The following is a 12,869-nucleotide window of genomic DNA, read 5'->3' as shown; positions in this document are numbered from 1 at the left end:
CTCAGCGGGGTGACTCCCTTCTTTGCAATTGGCTTCGGGAGTGGTGTGCCGCGTACAGAGCGGCGCCCCTGGGCTCAGCGCGTTGAGGGCCCACCGGGCGGATTCTTCACCGAGGCGGGACTGGGGCTGGGCGCCAGAGCTCGTGCGAAGCGGTGTTGGTTCCGGCGCTGGCGACAGGGCCATGGCCACGGCAGGGGCTCCGTGCCTCTCAGCGGTGGCGCCTTCGCGAGGCCTAGCGGTTCTGTCCGCCTTCGGGCTCCATTGGCGCCCGGGGCTTGGCGGGGCCGCCGCTGCTGGACCAGGACGGACTGGAGACGGAGACGCGGGCCACGCTGACCTCGGGGCAGGGCCGGCGGCGGCGGCGGCGGACACGCTGGTGGAAGCGCGGCCCGCGGCGGGGGAGGACATCGGGCCGCCGAGGAAGTGTGGATGGCCCGGGGCAGCGGTGCGAGCGTGGGAAAAACGCAGGATATTGCATCATAGAGACGCGACCACCTGCGCCCCTGTACAGCACCAGTCTCAGGAGCGCCGCACGGGTCACGGGTGGAGGTCAGCCAGGCCTCTGTAAGCGCAGTTCCCTTCCAGGAGTCGCCTTCGCCTGGGCTCTTTATAAATGCCAAATAACTCCGCATCGTCTCCCTAGATATATGCTCTAAGGGCCATTCGGTTTCCTTATCAGAGGGGCAAAACTCTCCTCGTGGGTCTTCATACCTAATAAAAGTCGGCATCAAACCACTTTCTCAAGGTCAAGTCCGAGGGAATGGGGTGAAGAATGTCAGTGGGGCAGCAACCACTGATGTGGCAGGAACCAAACTTTTTTTTTTTTTTTGAGACGGAGTCTCTGTCTCCCAGGCTGGAGTTTAGTGGCAGGATCTCGGCTCACTGCAACCTCCGCTTCCCGGATTCAAGCAATTCTCCTGCCTCAGCCTCCCGAGTAGCTGGGACTACAGGCGTGCACCACTGCACCCAGCTAATTTTTGTATTTTTAGAGACAGGTTTCACCATGTTGGCCAGGCTGATCTTGAACTCCTGACATTGTAATCCGCCTGCCTCGGCCTCCCAAAGTGCTGGGATTACAGGCGTGAGCCACTGCACCCGGCCAGAAACCAAACTTTTTTTTTTGAGACGGAGTCTCGCTCTGTCGCCCAGGCTGGAGTGCAGTGGTGCGATCTGGACTCACTGCAAGCTCCTCCTCCCGGTCCCACGCCATTCTCCTGCCTCAGCCTCCCGAGTAGCTGGGACTACAGGCACCCGCCACCGTGCCCGGTTAATTTTTTGTATTTTTAGTAGAGGCGGGGTTTCTTTTTTTTTTTTTTGAGACGGAGTCTCGCTCTGTCGCCCAGGCTGGAGTGCAGTGGCCGAATCTCAGCTCACTGCAAGCTCTAGAGGCGGGGTTTCACCGTGTTAGCCAGGATGGTCTCGATCTCCTGACCTTGTGATCCGCCCGCCTCGGCCTCCCAAAGTGCTGGGATTACAGGCATGAGGCACTGCGCCCAGTCAGGAACCAAACTCTTAATAAACATTTCCCATGAGGCTCTGGTGCCCAGAGGATTTGCCTTAATTTTTTGACTGCTTACCATCCCTAGTGGTCCCAGTGGCAGCGGTACCCTGGGCCACTGCCCAGGGACTGGCAGACCAAAACTCCTCCTGGGCCCACCCTGACCTTGGCTGTCTTCTTGGGAGTGAACAGATGTTGACATTAGTGGTGGACATGCCCGTTTCAGCCAGACCTTGGGCACTGCCTGTGATTGGCCAGTGGGTTGCCTGACGTTGACCGCTCTTCTCAAAACTTGCCTTGCATCCAGCGGTGCTAGGCTGTCCTGTCCTGGTTTTTCTCATACCGTCTTCTGCTGGTCCTCTTTCTCCACCCCTAAACTAGACCTTCTACTTTGCCACTCTGGGTGTGTTTATTCATGGTTATGGCTATAGCTAAGCTGATAAGACCTAACTGCTCCAGCCACTTCTCTTTCCTGAGTTCCAGACCTGGAGAATCACCACTATTCTTGTGGCAAGAGGAGAGATCATGTCACTCTCAAATATCCCCAAGCGGTACCTTCCCCCAGCTCCTCCAGGGGCTCCATACTGTGGGCTCTGCTCTCTGCCTCTGTCTTCCCATAGTCCCCTCTCTGCTCTAAGCCCATACCCAGCTGTTATGCACTCCTGTCCCCGTCCCACCCCAACCCATATACCTACTCTAGGGTCTTCTTGCAACCCTCATCCTTCAGGTCACTTTCCCCGGAAAGCTTCCTGGCCCTACGCTGTGGCAGGCACCATCTCTGGGTCCACAGACCTGTGAAATGTCTGAAGCAGTCACTGCCCTGTGCCTTCTCTTCCGCTATAGTCACTTTTCTGCAGATTTCTCCAGCACTGGGACTCCTGATGGACCTCAGTGTCCCCAGGGCTTGGCACACAGAGAACGTGGAGTAGCCTTCATTACTTGCTTCTCCTCTCCTCCCAACCCCCTTTCCAGGTGGGGAAGGGAAGGAGACACTAAACCTGCCCTGGGGTGTGATCAGAGGGGTACAGGAAAGGTGGGGAGACACTTCTTGGCTGGGGCAGGATCCCCCCTCAACCCCCTATGGCCAGGCCCAGGGCCCAGGAGACTGAGCACTGAGGCAGGCCTGAGATCTGGGATGGAGTGGGTGCAAAACATGCTTGAGTTCCTGGCCATTCTGGTTTCCTTCATGGACTTACTGTGGATCTTGGGCAAGTGGCTGCCCTTCTCTGAGCCTCAGCCTCTCCACACAGTGAGGGCACAAGGGCTGACATCCTGGGAGTGAGATGACAAGCCAGGTCTCCACCCACCTCTCCCAGGGTCCCCAAGTGAACCAGGAGTGGTGGATGCCAGCTTCTGAAACTAGATCCTCAGAACTTCCCCGTGGCAGGGTGCAGGTATGGTGGCCAGAGAGGCCTCCCTGGGGCTGCACGGCTAGGCCTGAGCTGGCCAGCGCCAGAGCCACCAGGTGGCCACTCTACAGTAGTCTTGCTGGTGGGGAGGCCAGGCACTGATGAGGACAGCTTGGCTCTGCTGCCATCTCATCAGATTCATCCCTCTCCATACCAAGGGTGTGCAGCTTAAAACTTCATCAACTCCTCAGCTTCCCACAAGCCAGCACTGGATGGGGATTTTAGGGCCCCTGGGTGAAGGGTGGGCCTGGGGCTGGCCTGAGCTTTTGCAGTCACTCCTGGGCTCCGGCTTAAGGTGAGGCCATGCTCTTTCAGCTCACTCTAAGCTGAAATAAAAAACAAGAAACACCCAGGAAATCTTATTCCCTTTATTCTCTTCAACTAAGCAACATGACCACTGGTGACACAACACTGTTTTGGACACACAACACTCAAAAGTGGGGCCTCTCTTCACTCCAAGGGGACAAGTCAGGTGACTGGGGCTTCCCTAGTGGGGGCAAAGGAGTCTGGGAGCTGCTGACCTCAGGACGGGTCACGGAACCCCACCTCTTGGCTGTGATGGCTTCAAGTTTCCCCACCATTCGGGATTCATGCCCAGTTCCAAGTTCCCATCTGACCTCCATGTCCACAGCAGTTTCGAGTTTCACTCTAAGCTCTCCCCTCTGCTTTCCCCACTGACTCCCTGACCCTATCTGTTGGGCTCCTCCCTCCACCAGGGCGTTTCTGAGGAGCCTGGGGTCTGCATATGATTGGACAAGAGGGTTTGGCTGCACAGTGCCTTCCAGACTCAGTTCTGGTGGGCAAATGCTTTGACCTCTGGGCCTTCATCTGAGCCGATCTGAGCAACTCTAGCCACTGCCACCTCCCTGCTTCGATCCTCACGAGACGTAGCTCACTCTGGGAGGGAAGCGCCTGGTTAAAGGAGCTTGGGGAGGTAGGCAAGAAAGAACAGGCCACACCCCAGAGGTCTCCGACCCTGCCCCTTTCTTACTGCAAAATGCCCGACCCCACGAACTGTGCTCACATCATCCATCCCGTACCAGAGCCAAGCCCCTTAAGCCCTCACCCATCCCTACAACATGCGAGCATCCTACTACATATGCTACACCCTTGTCCGAAACAGGCTTGCGCCGGCCTTCGGCCACACCGCCTGCCTCCCCTCGGACTGGCCTCTGAGCCCCAAAAGCTGCTCCTCAGTTCTCTTCTGGGGAGATTCCTTAGGCCCGTTTCTGAGGGCACCTGCTTCTGGCTTTGCGAGGGGTTTGTTTCTACAACTTCAGTTTCTGCTACCATCTTGGGGGGGCGGGGAAATCTGCTTAGACTTGGCGGACTTCTCAGTCTTACAGGGACACCCCTTCATCGGCATTCTGTTAGGGAGACCCACAGGCAGCCCCTCCCTCAGTAGTGCTTCCCTTCCTGGCACTTGGGTAGGCTGGGGCGTTACGCAGATGGCAACAAGGTTCTCTGCACAATCCTGAGGACTGCCTTCTCCCTCTCCCCAGCAGGACTGGCGTTTTCCTCCCGCAATGTTTGAGATTTCAATCCTTTTAAATGTTAGGATCATTCAGCTGGGGCCAGGATAGATGAAGGAGGAAGGATTTGCATAAAGGTTGTGTGAACCTTTAGGTCATAGAATTAGAGGTCTCTTCCACAGCTTTGCAAAAATCCCGGTCACCCCTGTCTGAGACACGACTCCTGACAGGCCCCGCAGCTGGCATCTCAGTCCTCTTACTCCAGGACAGCGCACTACTGGGGTTGGCCTGCACTTCCTTTCCGACCCAGCGCTGAGCAGAGTCCTCTCCTTTTGAAGGGGTCTCCAGGATTAGGGAATGAGATTCTTGTTACAGATGTTTCATTCAAGAGTTTTCTCTCTTCCACCATCTCACAGGGCAGCAGTCTCTCCCCAGCCACATACACCCAGGCCTGTGAGCAGGCTTGGCTGAGTTTATGAACACGTAACTGTGTGGTGTGGGAGGTGAGATGGGCCTGGCAAGGGAGCTTTTCTCATCCTTCTGTTTCCCTCTGAAGGTTTCTGGCTAAGGAGGAGAGGAGCCAAATGGATGGAATCCTTCCCATCCATCCCAAGGCTGAGATTGGGCTGGATCATCACAACCCTGGAGGGCTCCAGGTACCAGGGTGAGGAGGGTGGTACGGCCTCTGCGGACTCTTCCGGGACCTGTGGCTCAGTCCGTGGGATGCCTGGATCCCCACCAGGGTGGCTACCTTATCCTGCGAGGCAGCCTTGCTACCGACAAAGATGAATGGCTAAAGTTTGAAATCAAGTTGCTGGCTAATCAAAGCTTTCTAAGGAATTCTGTGGCCCTGCTGACTTGGAGAAGGCTAGGGAGGCCCACATGCAGGCCCTAAGTCTCTGAAGGGCTTTATTCTTTGGAGGTCTGACTAGCAGCGGTTCTCCCTCTTCACTGAGGACAGAATTCAAGGAAATGAGCTGCCACTGGCGGCAGTTAGATTTCAGGAAAAACCTCCTGACGGTGAGACCTGAGAATGTGGTGGGAGGCAACCGCCATCCCTGGAGGCCTTGCAGAGTAGAAGTCCCTGGCTGGGCAGGTAGAAAGGGTGGTCCTGCCTGGTATGGGGAGAACCCTTGCAGCCTGAGAGCTGGGACCTGCCTGCAACTTGCAGTTTCACAAGCTCCCGGAAGCAAGAAGGGGCCTGGAGTTAGCTGGGTTCCATGTGAGCAGTTTCCCCACCTTGGTTTGCTCCCCTCAAAGTAATCTAACAGGAACTGACCCCTGCTTCCCCCTAATTTTTGTGGTGGTTTCTCAGTATTCTTATACTGACCATGTTTCTGCACCCCAAACTTCAGCCTTTAAAAGGGCTTGCCAATTTGTTTTTTCTTCCCCATTTTGGGGTTCTTTTTGATAAGGGATTCCACAGGCCTCTTTCCCTAACACACACAATTCATCTAACATTGGCCTCAAACCCCAAGGAACCCCAGTGCAGTGAACAGGACCTTCCCTTCCTAGTCTCTGTCTTATCTCCTCTGGGGGCTCCAGAGCTCCTGGTCACTTATTTTTCTCCTGTTTTCTTCCTTTGCAGTTCCACACAGTTCCCACACCACTCCCCCAGCTGAGCATCTTCCTCTATGGAACTGTCCAGGGCCGCTGGGAGAGAACCCTGTGGAACAGCGAAGGAGAGGTGTTTTCTGCACCTTCTGAGGGTCGCTCTTCCCGGGTCAGTGCCATCGCAGCACTTCCCCGACCCTACAGGATTTTCCTAAGGATTTTGATACAGTTTTATAGGGTTGTTCAGAGACATATTGGGACCTCTTCCTACAATTAATAGGGCTCTTATCCACTATAGTTTATAGGGTTTTTCTGCTACAGACTTAAAGGGCTTTTTTTCCTACATATTTATAGGGCTTCTAACCCAACAGTTTTTCTCTACTGCCTTATAAGTGCTTCCCACCAACAATTTTATAGGGTTTCTCATCACTGATGTAAAAGCACTATTTTTTCCCAGGGTTCTTCTCCACTCCACTACCATCTGATAGGGTTATCCTCCCTTCCCCATGTAATTATTTTTGGGGAAAAAAATCCAGTGTTCCTCTCTGAAGAGAGCGAGGCCCCTGGTCTCCAGACCCATTTCACAGGGAGACACCTGGGTGGCAGCTCCTATGGAGCAGGAGGGCCGCGACTTCTGTGAAGCCGTCTCCACACTCGGGGCACAGATAGGGCTTTTCTTCCACTCGGGTTTTGGGGCTTTCCCCTTCTTCCCCTTCCCCATGGCTGCTGCTCCCCGTGGGGGTAGGGGCTTCCCCCTCACCTTCCTGGCCTGTGGACAGGGTGGCTGCCTCTGGAGGGGGGTCTTCGGGACTGGGGGACTTTTCCTGGGTGTGGGTTTCTTGGTGCCGGGTGAGGGCCACGCGGTCGAGGAAGGAGGCCCCGCAATCTGAGCAGCTGTAGGGTCTGGCCCCCAGGGGGCTCCTGAGATGCTCCAGGAGGACGGAAGAGCTCTTCCCCAGCTCTGTACTCTTCTGGGAGCTCTTCCCGCCTGCATGGACTTTCTGGTGCAGTAGCAGCTCAGAGCTGAGGCCAAAGCTTTGTTTGCATTCAGGGCATTTAAAGGGCTTCCCACTTAGGAAGGGGCTGGGCCCTGCGCTTTCCCCTAGGCCAATCCTATAATCAGGAAAGAGAAAGGGCTTTTCGTTGCCGTGGGTGAGCTGATGCTGGAGGAGCACAGAGCGATCCAGGAAGCTCTCTCCGCAGTGGGAGCAGATGTAGGTCTTGGAGGACAGCAGTCCCCGCCTCTGGCTGAAGCCCTCCTGACCCTCTGGCGGCTTAAGGGGCTGTCCCGGGGCGTCGGCTCTGCCCTCCGCAGCCCCGGGGTAGGAATTCCCTCGGAAAGGGAGCCTCGGGGATCGTAACTGAGGAGGTTTGGGGGCTGGGTGTGCGATGAGGCCGTCTGCATTTTTGTAGGGGTTTTCTCCGATATGGATCCTTTGATGTTGCATGAAGATGCCCTCGTCGTTGAAGCCCTTTCCGCACACGAGACACTTGTGCGGCTTGGCTCCCGGCGGCGGGGTCAGCAGGGAGGGGTCCCCGAGCCCCAGCAGGGCGTCGCCCTGGGCCCTCCGCGCTGGGGTCTTCCCCCTCTCATGGATCACCCGGTGCTGCTCCAGCTCGTGGGCTTCCAGGAAGGCCTTCCCGCAGTCGGAGCACACGAACAGGTTCTCGTCCATGTGCGTGCGGACGTGGGTGATGAGGTTGGAGCTCTGGCTGAAGCTCTTGCCACACTCGGGGCACTTGTAGGGCTTCTCGCCGGTGTGCGTGCGGCGATGCTGGATAAGGTGTGAGCTGCGGATGAAGCTCTTGCCGCAGTCGGAGCACTTGTAGGGCTTCTCGCCGGTGTGGATGCGCTGGTGGCGGATGAGGGTGGAGCTCATGATGAAGCTCTTGCCGCAGTCGGCGCAGATGTAGGGCCGCTCGCCGCGGTGGATGCGCTGGTGGTTGATGAGGTTAGAGCTGACGCTGAAGCTCTTGCCGCACTCGGGGCACTTGTAGGGCCGCTCGCCCGTGTGAGTGCGCTGGTGCCGCAGCAGGGTGGCGCTCAGGGTGAAAGTCTTGCCGCACACCGGGCACTTGAACGGGTCCTCGCGCAGGTGAGTCCGCTGGTGCTTGATGAGGGTGGAGCTGTGGCCGAAGCTCTTGCCGCACTCCAGGCATTCGTAGGGCTTCTCGCCTGTGTGCGTGCGCTGGTGCTGGGTCAGCTCCGAGCTCTGGATGAAGCTCTTCCCGCACTCGGTGCAGCGGTATGGTTTCTCGCCCGCGTGGATCTTCTGGTGCTTGAGGAGGTTGTGGTTCTGACCGAAGCGCTTCCCGCACTCGGGGCACTTGTAGGGTTTCTCCCCCGTGTGCGTGGCCTGGTGCTGGATGAGGTCCGAGCTGCGGTAGAAAGCCCGGCGGCACTCGCCGCACTTGTAGGGCTTCTCGCCGGTGTGGGATCGCTGGTGCTTGATGAGGTTGGTGCTCTGGGTGAAGGCCTTCTCGCACTCTGTGCACTTGTAGGGCTTCTCTCCCGTGTGCGTGCGCTGGTGCTGCACCAGGTTGGAGCTCCAGCTGAAGCACTTGCCGCAGTCGGGGCATTTGTAGGGCTTCTCTCCGGTGTGCGTGCGCTGGTGCTGCACCAGGTGCGAGCTCTGCGTGAAGCTCTTGCCGCACTCCGAGCAGGTGTTGGGCCGCTCTCCCGTGTGGATGCGCTGGTGCCGCAGCAGCTTGGACCACTGGCTGAAGCTCTTGCCGCACTCGTTGCAGATGTAGGGCTTTTCCGCCCCCGCCGGGCGGCCCTGCACCAGCTCCCGCAGGCTGGGCTCGTTGGCGGGGACGACGGGGGGGCTGTTCCATGTGGTGAGAGCGCCCCACTGCCAGCTGGCCTCGCAGGCCTTGGTCCAGTCAGATGGGGTAGGGACAACCTCCGGGGCTGGGGGTTCCAGGGGGGTCTGGTGGTCCAAGGGGTTGGAGTGAGCCAGTGGGGTTGGGGGGTTCTGGGTGACAGAGGGGTCCTGGGAGGGTCTCTCCAGGGACATCTCTATGGAGTCCTTGGATTCTGGACTCTGAGCCGGGTCTCCCATGATGATCTCCTCCCCAGAACTTTCCTGCCGAGGGCTCTCCTCTTCGTTTTCACTCTCGGCACCTACAGAGAGAAAGGGAGTCTCCAGCCCCCAGCCCCTTTCAGAACACGGGGTCTGGTCTCTCTTCCCTCCCCTGGGTGTCCCCCAGAGTCCAGGCCCCTCCCTGAGCCGGGGCCACCGTCTTGCCGGGACCGCAGCCCCTTCTTGTGCCCCTCACCTCTGTGAGCATCGTTGGGGCTCTGTTCCGGACCCTGCAGATCCGGGCCCCACAGCGCAGTCTCGGGCTCCATCCCAGAGCTCAGGACTGCAGTGTTCCAGGGACCCTGCGGGGGAAGAGAGCGATGAGCGCACACTGGGAGCTGATTTCGCACTTTGCTTTATTCCCCCTGAACCTCACTCCCGCCCTGCCCCACCCCATTCCTCCTTGTGTGAGCTTCAGTGTTCTCCAACCCCATTTTTTCTGGGCACGAGTTCTTGCTGTGGCCCCCTTCCCCTGCAGGCCTGATTCTCGCTCCAGATCTTAAGAGCACAACTAAGCAAGCAGGTGAATTTAAGAGTGTAATTAAAAACTCATCACTCATAAACCTTTGAACCCAGACTGGGGGCTGGAACGGTCTCTGACATCCACAGGGGAAGGAGGTTTTCACCCCACACCTAAGATGCCCAGAGGCTGAGAAACCTGTTATTTGCTAATCAGAGGAAGCTCATTAAGACTCTAATTTTCCTCCTAATGGGGCTGCTAATTGAGACCAATAAACTTTTCTGTGCCCCAGAGTGAACGCAGGCTGCCGGAGACACTTAAAGGGTTAAGAAAAAGCACCCCAGTTTCCCAGAGGAGACAGGGGCCCTCTAAAAGGACTGGGGCACTTTCCCATTACCCAAGCACAGAAAGAAGGTCAGGCTGGAGGTGGGGGGAGGGGCAGTTTAAAGCGGCCAGGAGCATCTGCAGGAACCACCCAGAGGAAGAGAAAAAGTAAGAAGGGGAGAATGGATGCTTGTGTGAACACCTGCAGCGGACCCAGCACCTGCCATGGTGTCATTTCTTTCACCCAGTCCTCCCACAGCATGGTGAGGAGACCCAGAAATCTGGCTGTCCATTTTACAGATTAGTACATCAACCCCTGGGGAGACCTCTCCAAGGTCAAGGCTGGGAAGTGGCAGAGCTAAGATGACAAAAGCAGGGCTCCGTGTCTGGCTCACCCCTGTCTCTTAGAGCACAAGGTGACCTTGGGAGTCATGTGAGACTCATGCTCGTGGGAGGCTGGCAGGAAACAGGTGATGAGGACAGCTCATGGGGAGCCTGCCGGCAGTGAGAATAGGCTGGAGAAATTCCTAGGACCCAGAGGGTTCCCAGTCTAGAAAAGGAGGAGTTGCACCCAGGGACTAGGCCTGCTGATCTGCACCCATGAGCTGGAACCATACTCCTCACCAAAGCCCTCCTATTCCCACTCCCGCCTGGACCCTCCTTCTACTCCTTCTGTTCTGCTTTGTTGAGGCTGTTTCCCAAGCCTAGGACTGCGCCTGGCACCGAATAGGTGCTCCAGGAACGTTGTTGAATGAATGAATGAATCAATGAATGAATCAATGAATGAATGAATGAGATGTCCCTGGCCCCTGGAACACCTATTTGGTTTAATGCCTTTAAAGATCAGTTTGCAAGGGGATGGCAGCAAAGGAGCAGGAGTTCCAAGTGGCCCCCTGGTAAAAACAAACAAAAAAACAGCCAGCTGTCACTCCAAAAATGGTGAGATGAGTCCAGGATGAGGGAACGGGGCCACATGAACAAAGCACTAGAAGGAGGTCCCACACCATTTACACCCTGCAGAGAATCCCTGGGTGGGGCCTGGAAACTTTAGATGGCTGTGTGGGGTGGGCGCTGTATGTACAGGGGCAGTGGGGCAAGGGAGACATGGCAGGAGGCAGCCAAGAGGTGACCAAGGTGAAGCAAGACTGGCTGCACCCTGCCAAAGAGCGGTAGGAGAGACAGAAGTTAGCGTTTAGGAAGTAAATTAATTTCTTCATCTCTGCAGCTACTTAAGCTCCGAGAATCCCCCCTCCCCGCCTGTAAGTGTCTTTGGGGTGGTGGAAGTGGAGACCTCTGCCACACTGGGGGCTGCCTGATGTCCGGTCCGGGAAGGATGCCCTGCTGTGTTTGCTGGGGACAGGTAGGAGCTTGTGGACCTCGATGGTCTCCAAAAAATTCTCCCCCAGTGGTCCAGAGTAGGAGGGAAAGGGTTAATGACAGGGCCGACACAGAGCATGGACGTGGGAAGACCGAGGGAGGCCGAGTCGCTGGGAGCCCAGGCGCCAGGCACGCCAGCCTGAGACCTCGCGATGGCCCTGCTGCAGAGGGAGGGAAGGAGGAGCCGCCTCCCGAGAAATGTGGGGAACGGCCCAGGGTGACCCTGACATGGAGACGGCGGGAATGCGGCCGCCTGGCCCGGTCCCCCCACCGCCTGCACCGTCGGCCCCGGGCTTCTGCTCCCCCTGAGCCGCGACCCCTGTCCCGCTGCTGATCCAGAGCCTGGGCATCCGCCCCCGCCCTGGCCCCGGGGTCCCGGCTCCTTCAAGCACTGCCAGGTTCCTCCAGGGCTGCGCTGGCAGCGCCGGCCCCGGCCCCAGCCGATCCCTCTTCCCAGAATCCCCAGGCTCCCCTCCCCGCCGCCGACCCCGCGCTTCCCAGAATCCTCGGCCCTCCGCGCCCCCCACCCGCCCCCACCCTGGCCACAGCCTCGGGCGCGGGTGGGGGGCTCAGGCCCGGGCTCCCAGCCCCCCCCGTCCCGGGCCCCATTGTTTCCCGGCGGCCGTCCCGGGCCCTCCAGGCCACCCCCCGGGAACCCAGGCGTCCCCAACTCACGGCTCTGGGGTCTGGGAAAAGCCGGAAGGCAGAATCCAGCCCCAGGGGACTTAACCCCTTCAGTGCCCTGCCTTGGGGGACGGACTGGGCGCCGAGGACTCTAGGGTCCTTCTCAAGGGGTGATTCCAGGCTGAGGACCCGGGGACCAGTTCAGGGTGACTGGGACGGAGCAGGAAGTGACCCCAGCTTCCCGGGCCCCTCTAGCCTGGAGTCAGAGCATCAGCTCTATGGGATTTAACCCTTTGCCTCCCGCAGCCTGGGGAAAAAAGGGGACAGCGGTGGGAGCAGGAAGGAGGCTGGGATGACGCCCCTGTCCCCGTCTCCAGTGGGAGCAGGCAGCGTGGGCATCTGGGAGCCCCAATGCCCACGAGGGTCCCTGGGCTTCTGGCCGCTCTTCATCTCGCAGGGTTCGCCGGCAGGGCCAGGAAAGCCCTATCTCAGATTCCGCGGCTGCTGATCCCCTGAGGCCAGCCTTTGTTTGGACTCACCCTGGGATGGGGCTGGGGTGGGAGCAGAGGCTGGCAGGGCAGACCTGAGAGGGAACACCCTACGCACTAAACATGGCCTTAATGCTTGGTGGAAGTCATGGCTGCAGGAGTTGGGGCTGCAGGGACAAACAGCCGGGAAGGATTTGCAATAGCCTGTGTCCCAGCCCCTTTTCCCCAGACACCTCCCCTCAGAGGAGGAAACTGAGGCTCACGGTGGCAGGAAAGAAATCAGTGGGGGTTCCCTTGCCAAGGAGGGAGAATCTCTTTCCTCATAGCTCAGTGGGCATCCGCCTTACAGCAGAAGAAACCTTTAAAAACCCAGGAACACTGGTAGCCTCCCAAGGTCCAAGTTATCTATGCTCGCAATTTTTACAGTCTTTCTTTCTCGTCTTCCTTATCACAGTCCCATGGGATAACATTGCCCATCATCCCTATTTCACAGGTGAGGAAACCAAGGTGTGAGAAGTGAGTGGTGTACTTAAGGCCACCTGATTCTTTCAGTTCGACACATTGCATTATTATTCCT

At 57.9% G+C, this 12,869-nt stretch overlaps 1 protein-coding gene across 1 annotated transcript; it reads right to left on the bottom strand.

Moving 5' to 3' along the window:
• Positions 1-3,259: 3,259 nt before the first annotated feature.
• ZNF629 (zinc finger protein 629) lies at positions 3,260-12,047 on the bottom strand. The gene is made up of 3 exons (XM_017873687.1): positions 11,856-12,047; positions 9,216-9,321; positions 3,260-9,060 (listed from the first exon to the last, which is right to left on the bottom strand). Exons 2-3 carry the CDS (start codon positions 9,286-9,288, stop codon positions 6,515-6,517), a joined length of 2,619 nt encoding a protein of 872 aa, XP_017729176.1. The 5' UTR covers positions 9,289-9,321; positions 11,856-12,047; the 3' UTR covers positions 3,260-6,514.
• Positions 12,048-12,869: the final 822 nt, after the last annotated feature.

The sequence above is a fragment of the Rhinopithecus bieti genome, unplaced genomic scaffold (assembly GCF_001698545.2).
Source record: "Rhinopithecus bieti isolate Rb0 unplaced genomic scaffold, ASM169854v2 scaffold_63, whole genome shotgun sequence".
Classification (NCBI taxonomy): Eukaryota; Metazoa; Chordata; class Mammalia; order Primates; family Cercopithecidae; genus Rhinopithecus; species Rhinopithecus bieti.
This window is presented reverse-complemented; position numbering and strand designations above follow the sequence as displayed.

Coding starts and splice junctions, on each gene's coding strand:
- ZNF629 (XM_017873687.1), bottom strand. CDS start 9,288: ATGGAGCCCGAGACTGCGCTGTGGGGCCCGGATCTGCAGGGTCCGGAA. Junction 9,061..9,215: donor CCCCAACGATGCTCACAGAG/GTGAGGGGCACA, acceptor TTCTCTCTGTAG/GTGCCGAGAGTGAAAACGAA.